General features: G+C 43.6%; 1 protein-coding gene across 1 annotated transcript in view; it reads left to right on the top strand.

The window, feature by feature from the left end:
• Positions 1–21144, top strand: part of LOC120943783 (carboxypeptidase O-like) — a 92894-nt gene that overhangs the window by 12459 nt on the left and 59291 nt on the right. The window contains exons 2-3 of the mRNA XM_040357330.1: positions 16055–16130; positions 19576–19700. Coding sequence (XP_040213264.1) covers positions 16055–16130; positions 19576–19700 — 201 coding nt within the window. The remainder of the gene's footprint in view (positions 1–16054; positions 16131–19575; positions 19701–21144) is intronic.

The following is a 21144-nucleotide window of genomic DNA, read 5'->3' as shown; positions in this document are numbered from 1 at the left end:
TGGACTGAATGGGATTACTGGGCTTTAAAAGTTATGAGCGCTGCTTATTGTTCTTTAATTGTCACACACAACTTTACCTGTCTGAAAATAGTGCAGTGTCAGCCACTTCTCAGCCTGGACCTTAAGAGCTCCCTGAAGCTTTGACCCTGTGTGGCTCTTGTCTTCCAGCATAGAAGCTGCACCCCTTAGCCTAGGATGATGCATATGCTCTGGAGTGGTTAGGGGAACTGCTGGTTCTAGAGAGAGTGAGTGTGAGCCCAGTTAGGAAGATGTGGTTGGTTGGGTGTGGGAGCATTCAGTAGAGGAGTGTAATGCCGCGTACAGACGGTCGTTTTTTGTGATAGAAAAAAACTACGTTTTATGTGATGGAAAAAAAATGACGTTTTTCAAACCTCATTTTCAAAAACGATGTAGCATACACACCATCGTTTTTTCCAAAAGCTCTAGCAAAGCGTGGTTACGTTCAGCACGTACGACGGCACTCTGTTCCATTCAAACTCGCGTCCTAACTTGCTTCTGAGCATGCCCGGGTTTAAAAACGTTGTTTTAAACGTCGTTTTAGCCTACACACAGTCATTTTTTATGACACAAAAAACGACGTTTGGGAAAAACGACACAAAAAATTGAAGCATGCTTCAAATTTTTTTTGTCGTTTTTCAGAAGACATAAAACAACGTTTTCCCCAAACATGGTCATTTAAAATGACTTTTTTTAAAAAAAACTTTGTTTTTTTACATCACATAAAGCGACCATGTGTACGGGGCATAAGATAATTCAGCAGTGGCTCAGTCCTTCACTTGACCCTTCTTGGCATGGCCCCATGAGTCTCTTTCCTGCTTGATGTGGCATATCCTAAACCTCTGAAACCCCTTGAGAGTCTTCCACACCTGTCTCTAGATGTCACAGATGTTTCAACGGATGCAGAAAGGGAATCTGACACATGACTGCTGGGCATCCACCCTTTTATTCTGAGGTAGCTGGCACATAACAAATGCCCCATTATTAGCTCTTCTAAACCAGACAACCTAACTTCAAGGGCCATGCAGTGCATCATGGCTACAAAGAATTCAGCCCAACAAAATTCATAATTATTTTTCCACACTGGATCTGCCATGAACCAATGGTAATGGTGAATCCAAACCTTATAACCACATCTTATGCCATTTGAGAAGAGAGAATGGTTGGGACTTTTAAATAAGACCATGGCTTGTGTAGCATACAGGTCTCCATCCCCGACATTATGGACAAAAGGGGCAAACTGGGGACAAGGGGACAGGGGTTGGATGAGACAATCAATATACAGTAAACAGGTCGTTTATTCATACCAGACGAGAGCATGTTGCATATAATGACATTCCTGTTACATCAATAAATAAGTACAAAATAAGATAAAAACATGATTGGTAAATCACAATGGAAAATCATAGAATTTAAAACATTGTAGACACTGTAGCATATGGTTAACGTAAATGTCAGCAGAATACCCAGGAATGTATGAAGTGGTAGCATAGCATGATAAATTGATAATTCAACCAATTAAATAAAACCCACGAGGACCACATGTTTGCTGTAGCGAAACATTGAATAAAAGGCTCTACGTGTTTCGTGGAGTGATATCCACTCATCAGGAGCTAATTGGGGACACCTATAATATAAAATAATTAATTAATGGTAATTAATTAATGGTAATTAATTAAAGCAGGAAGAGAGGGAACAATAACTGTAATCCTATCACTCTTACCTTAAGGTAAATTAAAATGTTGAATAGAAGAGCTACTGCTAATGTTGAGAATTAAAAATGCCTAGGGGCGGATGAGAGAACGACCCCCCCCCCCCCCGGGAGCTGAGGCGGAAATGATGAGGCGGCGGAACAGTCCAGTGAGGGATGAAGAAACGCTGCATGGAAAGGAACCCCCTTCCAATGCTGTGGTGATAAATGAGAGTCTTAGGGCATCTATAAACCAAATAATAAAGAATTCAGCATAGAGATAGTGGGCCAGATTCACAAAAGAGATACGACGGCGTATCTCCTGATACGCCGTCGTATCTCTGAGATACGATTGTCGTATCTATGCGCCTGATTCATAGAATCAGGTTACGCATAGATAGCCCTAAGATCCGACAGGTGTAAGTGACTTACACCATCGGATCTTAGGCTGCAATTCTAGGCCGGCCGCTAGGTGGCGATTCCATTGCGGTCGGCGTAGAATATGCAAATGACTAGTTACGCCGATTCATGAACGTCCGCTTTGCCCGTCGCTCTAAATTTACGTTGTTTCCGTGAGATATGTCGCGTAAAACTAAGCATGCCCTCTAGGTGGTCTAACCAATGTTACGTATGGCCGTCGTTCCCGCGTCAAATTTTAAAATTTTACGTTGTTTGCGTAAGTCGTCCGTGAATGGCACTGGACGCCATTTATGTTAACGTCGAAACCAATGACGTCCTTGCGACATCATTTAGCGCAATGCACGTCGGGAATTTTTAGGGACGGAGCATGCGCAGTACGTTTGGCGCGGGAACGCGCCTAATTTAAATGGTCCCCGCCCCTTTTGAATTAGGCGGGCTTGCGCCGGGCGGATTTACGTTACACCGCCGCAAGTTTACAGGCAAGTGCTTTGTGAATCAAGCACTTACGCTGAAAACTTGCGGCGGTGTAACGTAAATGGGATACGTTACGCCGCCGCAGCGTAGCCCATTTCTACGTGAATCTGGCCCTGTGTGTTTAAGGTGAGAGAGGAATTGGATAGGGAAGTGGGGGGTGATGGGTAAGAGGATATGTGGGAGAATGCCCTAATAGATTATGATGGGAAAGCCAAAAAAGAGAAAAAAACACACAACAGTGCAATGTGAATGTGCAGGAACATAGACTAAAAGGACACCATGTGAAGATGACATAGTGAAGTGAAATCGTGATTACCGTAAAGATATGGACGGGCGGCCAAGCAACATAGTCCGCCAACGTCACGCTGAAAACGTGCCATGAGAGAGGAGGGGAGCAGCCACACGGACCAACGCCTAGATGTGTGTGCTCGATCCCCCCCATCATAGTGTGTGCCGATGGAAATAGCCAACGCCATCACGTGACGTCATGATGACGCTGATCACACTGTCACCTTGTCCCCAGTTTGCCCCTTTTGTCCACATCTTATGCCAGCTAATTGTTTTTGTAAATTAAACTAGAAGTAATGTAGAAATGTAACACAGAAGAAATACTGGTGCAGCATAGATAATTTAGTCACATTGTTACTGAATTGATACTGAGATATAAAAACAACATAGGCTTCAAGTAAACCTGCTATGTGTGTAATGTAGGACCGAAATGTGTCTACTGGGCAGCCCAGGAATGATCTGACTACCAAATAATTTTTTTACGGATTTTATCACGCACATTTTGCACATCTCTTTTCTTATATGCATGCTTATGTACATAGCAGGCATCTCCCATGTTAGACTTGTCTTGGCTAAAAATCATCTAGAAAAATCCTTTTCTTCTAAGATCAAAGTCCAGAAGTATCTGTGGATGGATCCAAGTGCCTTTAGAAGTCTTATGCCGCCGACACACGATCGTAAATTCCAACAGGAAAAGTCCGATGTGAGCTTTTGGTCGGAAATTCCGGCCGTGTGTATGCTCCATCAGACTTTTGCTGTCGAAATCAAAAGATTTTTTTAGACGGATGCTCAGAATCAAGCAGAAAAGCCGAACTGCCTATTAAACTTCATTAATCTCGGCTCGTCATACGTCTTGTACGTCACTGCGTTCTTGACGGATGGAATTTTCAACAAGATTTGTGTGACCGTGTGTATGCAACACAAGTTTGAGCCAACATTCCATCAGAAAAAATCCACGGTTTTCTTGACGGAATTTTCGATTGTGTGTACGCAGCATTAGCCATTGTTCAGTCTTCCAAAATTGGCAATGTTGTCTTTGTAGGCATCTTTATTAATATTACATCTCAAATAAACACAAAGGCCCGGATTCACATACATCGGCGCATATTTATGTCATTGTAGCGTATCTTTTTTACGCTACGCCGGCGCAGCGCACAGAGGCAAGCACTGGATTCACAAAGCACTTGCTAACACTCGCTGTTAAAGATACGCTGGGTTTCCTCGGCGTAAGCCAGCGTAGGTGGAAGTGGGTGTGAGCCATGTTAATGAAGCGTGACCCCATGCAAATTATGGGCCAAGCGTCATAGAAGTACTTAAAATTAACGGCCGCATCCCAGTGCGCATGCTCAGAATCACATCGAAACAACTGCCTAAGATACGTCGAATCACTGCCTACGACGTGAACGTAACCTACGCCTAGTCATATTCACGTACAAACGACAAAAGATACGATGGTTTGTGTTTCCTGGTCCATACCTTTGCATGAGTTGCGCCTCCTATATGGGGAATAATTTTACGCCGGACGTATATTATGCGCCGGGCGCAACTACGTTTGTGAATTGGCTTATCTCCCTCATTTGCATATGTGCATAGAAAATAAATGGGAGCGGCAAATGCGCCCAGCGTAAATATGCGCCCACGATACGCCGGCATAGGAAAGTTACGTCGGTCGGATGAAGCCTATTTTCAGGCGTATCTCAGTTTATGGGCACGGCGCACAGATACGACGGCGCATACTTACACTTACCCGGCGTATCTGGAGATACGTTGGCGTAAGTGCTTTGTGAATCCGGGCCTATGTGTCCATGCTCAGATAACTTAAGCATAAAACTCATTAACCCGAGCAATAAGCATTTAATCATTACACATTTCCACTGATCATTTATGGATCTGTAGTGCTGAATGTGCAAAGTCAATATAACTTTGCAAACCTCCACATAATTTGAGCTGTAAATGATAAAGCTAAGGTCCTTGAACATGATAAAGCTAAACAGAGAGTGTGATGGTTCAAGATTTGAATCCCAGATAAGAAAACATAAATTAAAAGTAATAATGAAGGTTAGGAGAATGGAAGAAAGGAAAACAATGAGCAACGTAATTGATATAGAAAATTTAGAATGCCTAAAAGCTAACTACAGTTTTTAGACCATGTTACGGCTGGTACAGAGAGGCTGAATATAAGCTGGTTCAACAAACGGTTTGAAGGAAAAAAAAAAATGTAAGAGTTAAGATTGCTTTTTAGGATCCATTCCAGGTCTTCTGTTGTCCTATGCCTCACATTAACATGCCTTGTCAGGGATAAGCAGCAACACAACACACAATAGTGCCTTAGCATGCATTGTGGTGGTTCTGCAACACATATGCATTGTCTTATGCCGCGTACACATGATCGGTTCGTCTGATGAAAACGGTCTGATGGACCGTTTTCATCAGACGAACCAATCCTGTGTGGGTCCCATCGTTTTTTTATCCATCGGTGAAAAAACTAGGAACTTGTTTTAAAATTATCTGATGGTTAAAAAACCGATAGAAAAAAACGATCATCTGTGGGCACGTCCATCGGTTAAAAATCCATGCATGCTCAGAATCAAGTCGACGCATGCTTGGAAGCATTGAACTTAATTTTTCTCAGCACGTCGTTGTGTTTTACGTCACCGCGTTCTGACACGATCGTTTTTTTAATTGATGGTGTGTAGGCAAGACTGATGAAAGTCAGCTTCATCGGATATCTGATGAGAAGATCCATCCAACCTTTTTCATCGGATGAACCGATCGTGTGTACAGGGCATCAGTGTGTTGGGGTACCATTTAAAGTGAATGACATCACAACATACTAACACACAATATGTGTGTTGCAGTAATGTACATTTTCCCAACGCATTGAATTGTAAAGGTGTGTTTCATCCCTGAAATTAACCTGTGAGAATAGTTAACAGGAATTTTAGAGCATACTGCAGCTTTGCCTAACACCCATTAATTGTAGATATTATAATAAATAAAAAATGATATTAAAAAAAAAAAAAAAACTTGGTTTGCCTAGCATGCTTGACACCCAGAGCTATAACCCCCCCCCCCCCATGCTCTATGTGACAGAATAATTTTCAGTTATAATTACAATATTAGGCACATAATAATAGACAACCAAGATGTATCAGTGATAATTATAGTGTTTCTTACACTGATGGTCACTGGTGAAGGATCCCCTTATATTGTGGATAGGTGGAAGAAGTGTTCTCTTTGACTGGTGGCCAAAGAGAGAATTACTGGCTTTCATTGGAGGTGAGTGAGAGAAGAGCCTTTTTACATTAGTGGTTAATGGGAAGAATGCCATTTACATTGGTGCTCATTGGTATGTCCCTTTACATTGATGGTCAATTTTAAGAATGTCCTAATTCATTAAAAGTCAATTTGAAGAATGCATCTTACACTAGTAGTAAGTGGGAAGGATTCCAAACTTGCAAACAGCTAAAAAGATCATTGGTATTAGTAACGACTTACCTTACACAAGATAGGTTCCCCTGGTACAATGTCTTGGAGTCTGCTGGAACCACTGGCGTGGCTTCAGGGGTTAAAGGGGCCGCATAGGGGGGTTTGTGTAACCTCCTGTCACATTTAGTTTTACACCTGGACAGGAGGGGCGGCAGGGTTGGTATTCAGTGGGTAAAATAATTACTTGATCCCCTGCAGATTTTGTAAGTTTTCCCACTTACAAAGAAATGAAGGGTCTATAATTTTTTATCATAGGTGTAATTTAAATGAGAGACAGAATATCAACCAAAAATTCAGAAAAAACACATGATTCAAATGTTATAAATTGAGTTGCAGTTTAGTGAGTAAAATAAGTATTTGATCCCCAAGCAAAACATGACTTAGTACTTGTTGGAGAAACCCTTGTTGGCAAGCACAGAGGTAAGATCTTTCTTGTAGTTGGTTACCAGGTTTGCGCGAATCTAAGGAGGGATTTTGGTCCACTCTTTTTTACAGAACCTCTCTAAATCCTCAAGGTTTCTTGGCTGTCTCTTGGCAACTCGAAGTTTCAGCTCCCTCCATACATTTTCTATAGGATTAAGTCTGGAGACTGGCTAGGCCACTCAATGACCTTAATGTGCTTCTTCTTGAGCCACTCCTTTGTTGCCTTGGCAGTATGTTTTGGGTGATTGTCTTGCTGGAAGACCCATCCATGACCCATCTTCAGTGTTCTGGCTGAGCGAGGAAGGTTCTCATCCAAGATTTTACAATACATGGCCCTGTCCATTGGCTCCTCAATGTGGAAAGGTTGGCCTGTACCTTTAGCATAGAAACAGCCCCAAAGCATAATGTTTCCACTTGTGTGCTTGACTGTAGGGATGGTGTTCTTAGGGTCATACTCAGCATTTTTCTTCCTCCAAACATGGCGAGTCAAGTTAAAGCCAAAGAGCTCAATTTTGGTCTCATCTGACCACAGCACTTTCTCCCAATCCTTCTCTGAATCATTTAAATGTTTATTGGCAAACTCCAGATGACCCTGTACATGTGCCTTCTTGAGAAGGAGGACCTTATGGGCACTGCAGGATTACAATCCATGACAGAGTATTGTGTTATCAATGGTTTGCTTGGTGTAATCAAATTATACAAAAAATATGTATAAATAACACCACGCTACCTATATCAGCATATATATGGCAGCGAACACCACAGAATATGACCAATTCTGCAAATAAACAAACTAGTAAACAAAAAAATGTGTAGCGCTAAATATATGTGGAATATTAGATAAGAGTATATGGCAAATCTAATGACGTGTAAACATATTATGCAAAATATTTAAAAGTCCACAGATGAAAATGGAAAAAGGCCTTAGTGATAAAGTCTCTTAAAGCGGATGTGCCATGGGAACAAAATATTAAAAGTCAGCAGCTACAAATACTGCAGCTGCTGACTTTTAATAATAGGACACTTACCTGTCCTGGAGTCCAGCGCCGATCGCAGCAGAGCACGAGCGATCGCTCGTCACTCTGCTGCTCCCCCCGCCATCCACGCTGAGGGAACCAGGAAGTGAAGCGCTGCGGCTTCACTGCCCGGTTCCCTACGGCGCATGCGCGAGTCGCGCTGCGCCCGCCGATTGGCTCACACGCTGTGTGCTGGGAGCCGAGTGTTCCCAGCACACAACGGGCGACAGACGGGATGTGACGGAATGCCCGTCTTTCGCCCGTATCGTGTGGCCGGAAGTGGGTGCAAATACCTGTCTTTAGACAGGTGTCTGCACCCCCCTCCCCCCTGAAAGGTGTCAAAAGTGACACCGGAGGGGGGGAGGGTTCCGATCAGCGGGACTCCACTTTAGGGTGGAGGACCGCTTTAAGTAATATAAAACAAATCCAAAAACGGTGAATTGATCCAACAGAAAAGTGACTTGTCTTTGCAAACATGAAGTGAAGATCAGAAGGGAATCCACCACCAAATTAAATGGAGGCTTACCAGAATTAGTGGACCCAATTAGGCTTATACCTAGTGGGTCATACAGGCTTATAGAGTGATGGTATCCTACTTCATGGGGTATCATAGATGACATGCAGGAAGGAGAAGTCCAATGCGATGCAGTAAATGTACCAGGAGAAGGATTATCCCAATATCAGCCTTTGATGATATGGGCTAGAGCCCATGTGAATAACTCAAAAACTCAGCACGTGGAGAGGAATAAAAGAGAAAGCAAAGATGCACATAGTGTAAATATGTATGTAAAATTTACTTGACAGTAAAAAACGAGAAATTTACACTCACATTTCAGCAGTAAAATCAGGCATAAAATCAAATAGCAGTAGGGTCAGCGGGTTCCCGACGCATTTTGATCAAGTAGATCGTCAGTAGATAGACCCCAGATGACGATCTACTTGATTGAAACGCGTCGGGAACCCGCTGACCCTACTGCTATTTGATTTTATGCCTGATTTTACTGCTGAAATGTGAGTGTAAATTTCTCGTTTTTTACTGTCAAGTAAATTTTACATACAGATTTACACTATGTGCATCTTTGCTTTCTCTTTTATTCCTCTCCACGTGCTGAGTTTTTGAGTTATTCACATGGGCTCTAGCCCATATCATCAAAGGCTGAAATTGGGGTAATCCTTCTCCTGATACATTTACTGCATCGCATTGGACTTCTCCTTCCTGCCTGTCATCTATGATACCCCTTGAAGTAGGATACCATCACTCTATAAGCCTGTATGACCCACTAGGTGTAAGCCTAATTGGGTCCACTAATTCTGGTAAGCCTCCATTTATTTTGGTGGTGGATTCACTTCTGATCTTCACTTCATGTTTGCAAAGACAAGTCACTTTTCTGTTGGATCAATTCACCGTTTTTGGATTTGTTTTATATTACTTAAGAGACTTTGGGCCAGATCTACAAAGCAGATGCGCCGACTTAACTCGAGATACGTGGCGTAATTAAAATTTACACCGCGTGTATCTTTGCGCCTGATCCTCAAAACGAGATACGCCTTAAAATCAGATTTTTCCGTCCTACCTAAAATAATTACACCGGCGCTTCTTCGCACGCAAATTACACTAGACACGCCGCTGTTTTGATAGGCAAAGATTCAAATGAGGGAGATTACGCCCTGTGCGCTTCTGTTAGTTTCATGGTGTAAAATTACACTTTATAAAAGCAGCCCTAATTTTACACATGCTGTGTAAAGGTCAGCTAAAGCAATACCATTAAGGAAGAGCTGAGCACACACACTTGCTGGACTACAATCTGTATGCCAACATGCCAGGGGCATCCATGCGCATAGCTAGACTAGTGACTTTAGTAACCGAGGGTACCCCCTCTTCTGAGGGAACAGCAGTCATCTTTGCACAATAAACACACACATTAATTATGTCACAATTAATTATGTCACAATGAGAATGCATGAATGCACACCCACTGTGGTCCCTAGCACAGACACATCACATGCACATCTAATTGGATTAGATCCAAGTACCCCCCAATGGTACTTGGGAGCAGTAACGCCCCGCCACGGCTCCAATTATGTCACTGTGCATTCATACACCATTCATGGACCTGGGATCACTTCTCCCTGGTCCTGGGGATCCCTAATCCACCAAAACTGAAGGTGACACCCTTATTTAATCAGGAATGCCACCCCCCCACATTCACACATCATTCACACACATAAAACAAATCATAATTACAGTATACTAAACAAAATCATAAAAATAAAAAAACAAAAGTACCCCTGCAAAATTAATTGCGGCGGCGATTGCTACGCCTGGGCCGCCCACGGGCACGGCCACGGCCAACCGGAGGATCTTCATGGGGGGGTGTGAGCAGGGGAAGGAGGATCATCCTGGGGGGGGGGTGTGAGCAGGGGAGGGAGTATCTTCATGGGGGGGTGGGTGAGCACGGGAAGGAGGAGCCTCCCCTGGTGACTGTCCTCCTGCTGGCCTGCCCTCCAAGGCCATGGCTATCCTTGTGAGACAGACAGTGAGGCCAGCCGTATTGGCCTGGTCAGCCCGGTTATTGTCCTGCACAGCCTGGGTCAGGGCAGTCACCTCCTGGGCCACGCCTGTCGTGGCGGTCTGCAGGTCACACAAGCATGTGATGACCGCCAATGAGTTTGTGGCCCCATCACTGATTGCCTCCTTCATTGCACCCAGGCTGTGCTCCATCTGGGTCAGAGTCTCTTTTATCTGACCCAGATGGCGGGTCTGCCGGGCATTGTCCTTCTGCAGACTGACCGGCAGACGCTCGGTCACCCCCCTGGTCTCCTGGGTCGCCATCCTGCCTGCCGCTGAGGCTTGTGGCCCTGGAGGAGGGGAGAGAGTGACCCTTGTGGGTTGAGGCCTGTTGGGGGAGGAGTGGGAGGGGCTACCCCTGATGGTGGCCTGACTGCTGCCAGCCTCAGGGGTAGCCTCAGGGGTAGCCTCAAGGGTCAACAAATCTGAGGCCAAAAGGAATTCCCTGTCAATCTGCATATCTTCTTCCTCCACCCCCTCATCCTCCTCCCCCTCATCCTCCTCCCCCTCAACCTCCTCATGAGGGGAGGTTTGGCCACTCCCCTCCCCTGGGGAATCCTGCCCTTCTTGGGACTCATCAGCAGCCTCTTGTCCTTGGGGTGGTGCAGCAGCCTGGCCTGATGCCCAGCAACCTCCTGGTCATCTGTGGAGGACACAAAACAATCACAGGTTTGAGGATCCACACACTTGGCACATCTTCCCTTCCACCACCCACACATGCTAATCGCCAGATAGAAAAACCAAAAACGTACCTGTCCTCACAGGAACATCTGATTGATATCCACGCAGGCCCACCACCTGCTCTGGGTGGAAACACCGGGCCACTGCCCATTCCTCCTCACTCAGCCTGATGGGGCAGGGTCCCCCTCCTCCAGTGCCCGTGGTATGGGCATTGATTCTGGCCACCTTGTTACGGACCACGCTCTTAAGATCGTTGATCTTCTTTTGTATGCCAGCGGGGGTCCTCGTCTCCCCCCCCCTGCCGCATTTATCTGATCCGTAATTTTTTTAATCATCGCCTTCCTTTGGGCCGGGGAGGTGTTCCAGCTATCAGGGCCATGCAAATAACGCCCATATAGGACGATGGCCCGAGCAAGTATTTGCTTCTCTACCAGAGTAAAATTGAGCTTCCTGCGCTTGGGTGCCATCACAGACACCACTCAGCAACAAGAATAAACTCACAGGACAAACAAACAAAAATAATCACACAACAAACAAACAAAAAAACTCACAGAAGAAACACACACAAAAATCTAAACACACAAGCAGACAGCTACTACAAAGTCAAAAACAAACACGCAAAAAACAAACACAAAATACAATCAGAAAAAAACAAACAGAAAATACACTCAGAAAAAAACAAACAGAAAATACACTTAGCAGAAACAAACACCAACTACAATCTACTACTCCTCCAAAACTTTTCTATCACACACAACTCACCAACACACACCAACAAACGATCAGAGCAGAAGAAACTTGCTCTAGGAAGGGGAACACAGGGATATACTTTTGCAAGGGAAGTGTGTTTGTCTGGGGCTATTTATACACAGGGCGATCCTCAAACTAAGTACGCTTGGCCTTTTACCTATCTCACTGATTGCGCCAAGCCAAGTTCTGCACATGCCCAGTGAGCAGCAGATTCGTGCGCGCATGCGCAGTACGGCCGGCCCTTCATTTGCATGGGGTCACGGCTCATTACAATGAAGCACGCCCACTTCATTCCCACTTGCAATAACCCCGCCTTACGCCTCGGAATTTAAGTTACACTTGCGCAATTTTGGACGCAAATGCGCTGTGGATACGGCACTTACGACACAAAATTAGGGCGCCTTAACTTAAATGACATAAGTTTTGACTAACTTAATTTGTGCCGCTGTTTGTGGATCTGGCCCTTTATCACTAAGACCTTTTTCCATTTTCATCTGTGGACTTTTAAATATTTTGCATAATATGTTTACACGTCATTAGATTTGCCATATACTCTTATGTAATATTCCACATATATTTAGCGCTACACATTTTTTTGTTTACTAATGGTTTGCTTGGTGACTGTGGTCCCAACTGCCTTGAGATCATTCACAAGCTACTCCCGTTTAGTTCTGAGCTGACCCCTCACCTTTTTAATGATCATCCTTACCCCATGAAGCAAAATCTTCCATGGAGCTCCAGACCGAGGGCGATTTATGGTTATTTTGTATTTCTTCTATTTGCGAATAATAGCTCCAACAGTTGTCTATTTCTTATTAAGCTCATGGTATTGTAGCCCGTTCCAGCCTTGTGCAGGTCTACAATCTTGTCCCTGACATCCTTTGAGGTTACAGCGTCTGTTGGGTGGGTGCGGCCTGATGAAGAACTAAAACTAGTTTCCTATCAGGTTTGCCTTGATTTTGATTGACAGTGGTTGGCAGTGGGACAATGTGAAATCCACAATTGGACCGAATAGGGGCCACCCACTGTTTTGTGCTGTCAATCAAAAGCAAGAAAGATCTGATAGGGAACTAGTCTCTAAGTTCCCCATCAGGCTATACCCACTTCACTACAAAACCCCAGTGGCCATGCATGTGTCTGTATGATGGGCAGAGTGGCTGGGGGGGGGGGCACTGAGGAATGAGGAAGCAATTTCCAGTATATGACTTTAGCACTGGCCTCTGACACAGTCATGTACATGTCTCTGTTAGGTACACAAATCTAGTGCCGTTGAGTCGAAGTTGAGTGAATCGAGTGACAGACTGACAATTTCAGTGCCTGACAGAATGACGAATGACTGAAACTTTTCACTGCAGTAATGTAAACACAACATAGAGGATGGAAAAGTCTACCCCCTCCTGCCAGCAGGCTGCTAAAAAGCATGTAGAAGTTTCTCTGCAGAGGTCTCACCAGTGGCGGTGTCAGAAACCATGAATCAGATCGAGACAGAAGTACAGTTAAACCACACTTGTTTAATAATAATAATAAAAAGGTAAACAGAGTAAGAATAGTCAAACAAGCCAGAGTTCAGTAACCGGATCGGGTAGTTGGCCAGGCCAATGTCAGAGAGTCAGAGATAAACGTAGTAGTCCAACAAGCAGGATCAGGAGCCAGAAGAAACGCCAGCCAAGAGGAATGCAAGAGAAAGTCTCTGTGATGTTGACAAACGCGAAGGCAGAGATGAAGTGAGCTAGAAGGCTTGAAGTAGGCAGGACTGACGAGCAGATCATCAACAGGTGAGTCACTGTGGAGAGAGAGGATTTGGCAATTAGCCGACAGCTGAGAGGCCAGCTCAGAAAAGGAAGGGCTGAGCCCAGCACTGACAGGCGGCCACCCATAGAGGGCTCACGAGCACCACCTCCCCTATCCTTGCATCCAGCTCCCTCATCTACATATTAGAGTGCCGAACCATGACTTACAATGCAGGGAGGGTGTTTTTTTTAAGCACCTGATTAGAATCAGAGGCTCTAATAGGCTTCAAAAAAGGTGTGATTAAAGCAAATACATTTTCACTATTTTCACACCAAAGTTTCTCCCCGCCAATCAGGAGGCAGGTCATGAAACCTGTTTCCCGAATTTGCCAAAGCGTCAGGTGTTCCTATTGGATGTCTAGTGCTTTGGTGGAAGAGGAAGCTTGAGGAGCGGATTGCCCACACTGCAGTAGAGGAGAGGACACCACAGCCCAGCCACATGAGTGGGTAAGTGCCGGACTGCCTGGGGGGGTGCTGTTAGTGCCGTTCCGAAGGGGGTGTTTTGTATGTTTGCCGCCCCCCCAAAAGGAGAAGCCGCCACTTTGTCTCACACACCCCCTACTCAATCATAACTAGTGCTCTCCAATCAGCAAGGAGCATGAGTATTGTTGATTTAAGCTATAGGTCTAACTTAGGTGGTGACATGTTGGACCTTTGCAGAGGGACCAGAGCTTCCACACAGTAAAGAACAACTTTAGTTTTGATGCATCTGGAATGTATTTATGTAGCTGATTTTAACTGAAAATTTAGGGCCAGATTCACAAAAGGGATACGATGGCGTATCTGCTGATACGCCGTCGTATCCCTGTTTCTATCTATGCGACTGATTCATAGAATCAGTTATGCATAGATATCCCTAAGATCCGACAGGTGTAATAGTTTTACACTGTCGGATCTTAGGATGCAGTACCGCTGCCGCCTCTGGGGGGAGTTTGCGTCGTAAACCAGCGTCGGGTATGCAAATTAGCAGTTACGGCGATCCACAAAACTTTTTCCCGTTGTTACGTCGCCGCAAGTGTTAGTTTGCCGTCGCAAAGATAGGGCACCTTTTACAAAGTGTAAACTTACTACACCGTGTAAAAGTATACCCGTCTTTCCCGCGTCGCTTTTGAATTTTTAAAAAAAAAAAAAAAATTCCCGGCGCAAGTCTTTTTTTCACGTCGCGATTCACAAAACGTTGGCGCGTCGTAATTTCGCGCAAAGCACGTCGGGAAATTTGCATCGGGAGCATGCGCAGTACGTCCGGCGCGGGAGCACGCCTAATTTAAATGGTACCCGCCCCATTTGAATTGGCCCGCCTTGCGCCAGACGGATTTAGGATACACCGCCGCAAATTTCCAGGTAAGTGCTTTGTGGATCGGGCACTTAGACAGAAAATTTGCAGCGGTGTAACCTAAATCGGTTACGTTACGCTGCGCCCGGGCTATGTGAATCTGGCCCTTAAGCCCCTTGCACACTGGGGCGTTTTTCATGCGGTACAGCGCTAAAAATAGCGCTGCTATACCGCATGAAAAATCATGCCCTGCAGTGTTCAATGTGAAAGCCCGAAGGCTTTCACATTGAAGCGGTGTGCTAGCAGGAGCGCACCAAAAGTCCTGCTAGCCGCATCTTTATCGCGGTATAGGAGCGGTGTGTTCACCGCTCCTATACCGCGCCTTCCCATTGAAATCAATGGGAAAGCGCGGTAATACCGCCCGCAACGCGGGCGGTATTAACCCTTTTTCGGCCGCTAGCAGGGGTTAAAACCTCACCGCTGGCGCCCGAATATCGCGGTAAATACGACGGTATAGCCGCGCTACAAATAGCGCGGCTATACCGTCACCGCAGCTCCACGCTGCAATGTGAAAGCAGCATTAGTTGGGCTTTAACGTGAACCTTTCCCAACAGTACATGCTCATCTTTTCTTCACTACTCCATTGCTATGTTTAGGAAGTAGGAGCCAACCTGTGCAATGTAAAATTGTTGTTTTTTTACAAGAACTAGTTTGTTTGGAAATACTATTTACTACTACCTAGTTACTACTGAAATCCTTTGTTTTTCGAGAATCCTTATTATATATATATTTTTTTTTTAAATCTCCACTTCAAATAAATTATTTTCTGCTCTCTTTCAAAGAAAGCCTTGCAAATCATATAAGTCAAATGCTGGCCTGCTAGCCATGGTTTAAGAAAAGGAAACTATACATTTGTTTTTGTGAATAAATTGCTATGTAAAACATACTATAAAACTATTAAATTGATTTTATAATGTAGACGATTCAACTAATCCATGAATAACGTTGTTTTCATCTGTAAGAAATAGTACACTACACATGGTAATGAAAACAACACATGTATTAAATGGACCTTTTTGTCTGGTAAAACGATATTATTTATTTTCTGTCACTGAATGACAAAATGCATGCCGAGTTCAATCCATATTTTCATTAAAATACCATGTATTACAGGGATCAAGTGCTTCAAATCATCCCACAGACAGCAAAGCATGCTGAGTATCTGCAAGAATTAGCCAATAACTGGCCGGTAAGTAAATGTCTTATTAGTGGTTGCAGAAAAAATCATATCAATTTAAATGTTCATCTTTCTGTAATCAGGAAATTCTTAGAATGCTTTTTCAGTTCAAGCAACTAGAAAATTGTGGTAGATTAAGAAAAAAAAATCACCTATAATATATCATGACTGTCCTGGACTCGCTTCCCGTACTCCCAGAGTCTATGGGTAGCTATCTAGGCAGATGACCTTTTTCTGCGCACACAATAATAGACTGCTGTTTTATGTCTTATTGGCACGTTGCAGATTTCAATATACATGTGAATGACACACGTGATATGCGGTAAAACTGGAAATAACAAGAATAGTATAACATTACCATACGATAATAAACAACACCATACGAATACTAACTGAGATGACTAACTGCTTCCCTAATAGCCTGTGGAGGAGGAAGAGGAAGATTGCTTACCTCCAATGCCATGGATGGGGAGAGATAACATCTAGGCCTGTTGCCATAATCTTGAAAATGGAGATCTCTGAGGGGAATTCACTTCCTGACTAAAGAGGATATGATGATTTTGATGTCACATCCTATAAGGGCTAAATAGGAATATTTACACTCATATTAATGTTTGGCCAGTAGATGGTGCAAGCGTAACAGCTAACCTGAGACAAACATAATTATGGTTTACTAATGCAGTAACACATTAAACGACACAGTGAATTGTCTTTTTGAACCTGAAGAGAGAGAAAGGTATCCTGGAGACATAGCAATGACTGCTACACATCCCAAAGGTATCAAAGCATTTGGCTATTATCAGTTTTTGGGGGTGGACATAATAGCCCTTCAAGAAACCCAGAACATTCTCTGAGATAAACAAAATGGGCAATATTTCTCCTACTACAAATAAAGGTGCTACACAAAACCACTGTACAACACTTTTTGATTCATCTTTCCTTTAAGATTGAATAAAAGGCCTCAAAAAGACTACAAAAACCAAATCCTATATTTGCTAAAAAAAAATCTGATTCTTTCTATGTCCCTGTGTTTTGCTGTCTGGTAAAATCATTGTCAGCCGAACAGGGCAAATCTGAAAATGTAGACCCAGATAGTTTTGATACTTTCCCACTTGATCCAAGAATAGGAAAATGATTTTGGCAACACTTTAACCGATTGCCGACCAGCTCATGCCGATATACTTCGGAAGCATGACTCTGCTGGGCGAAGCGTTGTACCCTTTAAGATCCTCCAGAGGGTGCGCACATGACCCAATGCACATGGCCACCTGACGTGATCGCCGCGGGCCACGAGTGATCACGGGCATGAACGTCAGCACTGGGATTCCTGTTCTGTCGGGGGAGAAGAGACATATTGTTTGTTCCTACTAAGTAGAGACAATGATGTGTCTCCTCCCCCAGTCAGTCACATCCCCATTCAGTTGGAACACATCTAGTGAACACACATTTAACCCCTTAATTGCTCGGTAGTGTTAACCCTTTCCCTACCAGTGACATTTACATAGTAATCAGTGCATTTTAATAGCACTGATCGCTGTATAAATGTCAATGGTCCCAAAAATGTGTCAAAAGTGCCTGCTCTGTCCACCACAATGTTGCAGTACCGCTAAAAATCACAGATTACCGCCTTTACTAGTAAAAAAAAATGCCATAGAAATGGCATAAATCTTTCCCATTGTTTGTAGACGCTATAACTTTTGCGCAAACCAATCAATATACGCTTATTGCGATTATTTTTTTTACCAAAATTTTTTAGAAGAATATATATTGGCCTAAACTAATGAAGAAATGTGTTTTGAGGATATTTATTATAGCAAAAAGTAAAAAATAGATTTTTTTTTCAAAATTGTCGCTCTTTTTTGTTTATAGCGCAAAAAATAAAAGCCGCAGAGGTGATCAAATACCACAAAAAAAAAGCTCTATTTGTGGGGGGAAAAAGGACGCATATTTTGTTTGGGTGCAGAATTACATGACCGTGCAAATGTCAGTTAAAGCGGCACAGAGTCAAATTGTAAAAAGTGTTCTGGTCAGAAAGGGGGTAAAATCTTCTGAGGCTGAAGTGGTTAAAGTGGAGGTTCACCCTAAAAACAATTTTTTAACACTAGAGGCAGCATAGTAAAGGCATATACTTTTGGCAAGTTTTTTTTTTCTTCTCCGTACTTACCTTTATATTCTGATTTGGTCCAGGGCTTCCGCGTTCTGATGACTCCGGGACTGGGCGTTCCTATCCCTGCCTCAGGCTTCCGATGCTTGTGAAACAGGTGACCTGTCACACAACGCGTGTCACCAGATTTCCGGAAATACCCGAGCTAAGAGTCGGCACTATACAGCGCCTGCGCCCGCCGTGTAGAGCTGTCTGTGCAGGCGCCGTATAGTCCCGACTCGCAGCTATTTCCCGACATCTGGTGACGCGCGTTGTGCGACAGGTCACCTGTTTCACAAGCCGTCAATCATCCAACGAAAGGATAGGAACGCCCAGTCCTGCAGTCATCGGAACCCGGAAGCCCTGGAGAAAAACAGATTATAAAGGTATGTACAGAGCAAAAAAAATAAAATATGCAGAAAGTAAATGCCCTTACTATGCTAGATCTAATGTGTGTAAAATTATTATTATTTTTTTTTTTTGGGTGAACCCCCGCTTTAAGAGGTGGGTGCCGCAGAGAAGTAATGTGAGGTCTTAGATCTGCTTGTTTTTCATATTATGGGACTCATATTTACCTTGAATTTTACTTTTTTGTGTTAAACTGTGGATCTTTGGATGCAGCATGCTCAAATTAGCTTTTTCTTTACAAGAATGACAAGAATTCCCATCTACATGGGCCCTTACTGTCATAATGGCACTGACAAGCCTGTGTACAATAGTATGCACAAGGAGATGATAGCAGATGGAGATAACAGGAGCCTAAACAGATCCCTGATAACTCCCTTGTACTTGTAAAAACAAAGGGGGAGATTTCCTAAAACTGGTGCACACAATCTGGTGCAGCTGTGCATAGTATCAGCTTCTAACATCAGCATGTTCAATAAAGCTTTGACAATAATAGCTAGAAGCTAATTGGTTACTATGCACAGATGCACCAGATTCTTCTGTGTGTACCAGTTGTAGTAAATCAATCCCGAAAGAATACTTAATATTTTTCTCTTCTGGTAGTTAGCCCCCTACTGAACCCACAAGTGCTCAGAACTGAAAACTTCCAGGTTCATTCAGAACCACAAGAAGGTCAGTGAACATAAGTTTGCCATTTTGGAATAGTGGATAGAACTCGGCATATAAAGTATTTTCATTTTGTAAAACTGTGTAGTCACCCAAATCATTTCTACAAACAGAGATAGTTCATGGGTAAAAGTGAAAACAAGATAAATTAGTATTGAGTATTTTTTTTTCAACATAACCATAAACGTCAATTTAGCCAAAATGCTGACTTATCTGTGGCATGTGTATTTCTTCTATTTCCAGCTGGATTTGTGGAGGCCAAACATCCCTGAAGGAATACAGGCTGGAAGAGAGGTTCATATCCATATTCCATCTTCTCATGTTAATGAAATGAAAAATGTACTTCTCCAATATGACATCCCATACAGGTATGTTCTTGTATTTAAAACAAGTTTGGAGAATAGAGAAATAAGTCTGCATGTATACAGGCAGAGATCTTTCTCAGGACAAGTTATAAAATATCAGTCCAATCTCAAACCTGTTGCACTGTTGCTGAAGCCAGACATGATCCTAATTACACTGGGCCAGATTCCCGTACATCCTGCGGCGGCATCGCGTAAGCTATTTACACTACGCCGCCACTACTTACAGGAGCAAGTGCCGTATTCTCCAAGCACTTGCTCCGTAATTTGCGGCAGCATAGTGTAAATGGCCCGGCGTATGGCTGCGTAATTCAAAGGGGGCGGCCTGTATTTAAATTAAGCGCGCCCCCGCGCCGATCGAACTGCGCATGCACCGGGCGGAAAAATAGCCCATTGCACATGCTTCAGCTCACGATGGAAAACGTCAATGACGCCGATGTGAGCATCATTGACGTAAAGTCGTATTCGCAGATGACTTAGTAAAACGACGTAACCGACGGAAAAGGACGACGCTGACCCGACGCCATACTTAACATGGCATACGGCGGACTGGCGTAAGGTTACCCCTCATATAGCAGGGGTAACCTTACGCTTACGGAAACGACGTAAACGACGACTACGCGGCGCAAATTTGTTCGGGAATCGGCGTATCAGGCTCATTTGCATAGTCAAATGAGAACTGAACGTAAACGCCACCTAGCGGCCAGCGTGGAATTACATCTAAGATCCGACGGTGTAAGTGACTAACACCTGTCGGATCTAGGCCGTATCTATGCGAAAATGATTCTAGGAATCACTTGCATAGATACCCGGGGCCAAAAACAGAGATACAACGGTGTTTCCTGAGATACACCGTCGTAACTCTTTTGAGAATCTGGCCCACTGTAGTTAATTTGAAAGTGAAAAACATGCATAATAAAATATCTTGTTTTGGGAAACTGAAGCGTTTTTATTTTCTCTTCTCTTTCTCATCTTTGTTATAATCTTATCACAGCGAAGAATGAGGACTGTAATGCCCCATACACACGAGCGAAATATCCGCCAGCAAAAGTCTGATGTGAGCTTTTCATCGGAAATTCAGACCGTGTATGCTCCATCAGACTTTTGCGGCAAGAAGTTAGGTTTGGGACTTTAAATGAGGCGTGTGATAAAACCAACACGCCTCATTGGGACTTTGAGTGAGATGTGTGTTTGTACAATTAAAAATTGTTTCACAATAATATATAAAAAATATAAAAGTTTATTCATATATTGCACATGAGACATGGTATATTGCAAATATGACAAGCTGATGTACATAGTAAACAACCATTAGAATTCCATTGTTGCACACAAAAAGTGAATTTCCTATAAGATGGAATATAGACGCATAAAAAAAAACTGCATTTCAAAGCTTGACGCGTTTCATGGATATAGTTCCACTTCTTCAGAAGCAAATGCAGAATGCATA

Source organism: Rana temporaria, chromosome 6, assembly GCF_905171775.1.
Source record: "Rana temporaria chromosome 6, aRanTem1.1, whole genome shotgun sequence".
Lineage (NCBI taxonomy): Eukaryota > Metazoa > Chordata > Amphibia > Anura > Ranidae > Rana > Rana temporaria.
This window is presented reverse-complemented; position numbering and strand designations above follow the sequence as displayed.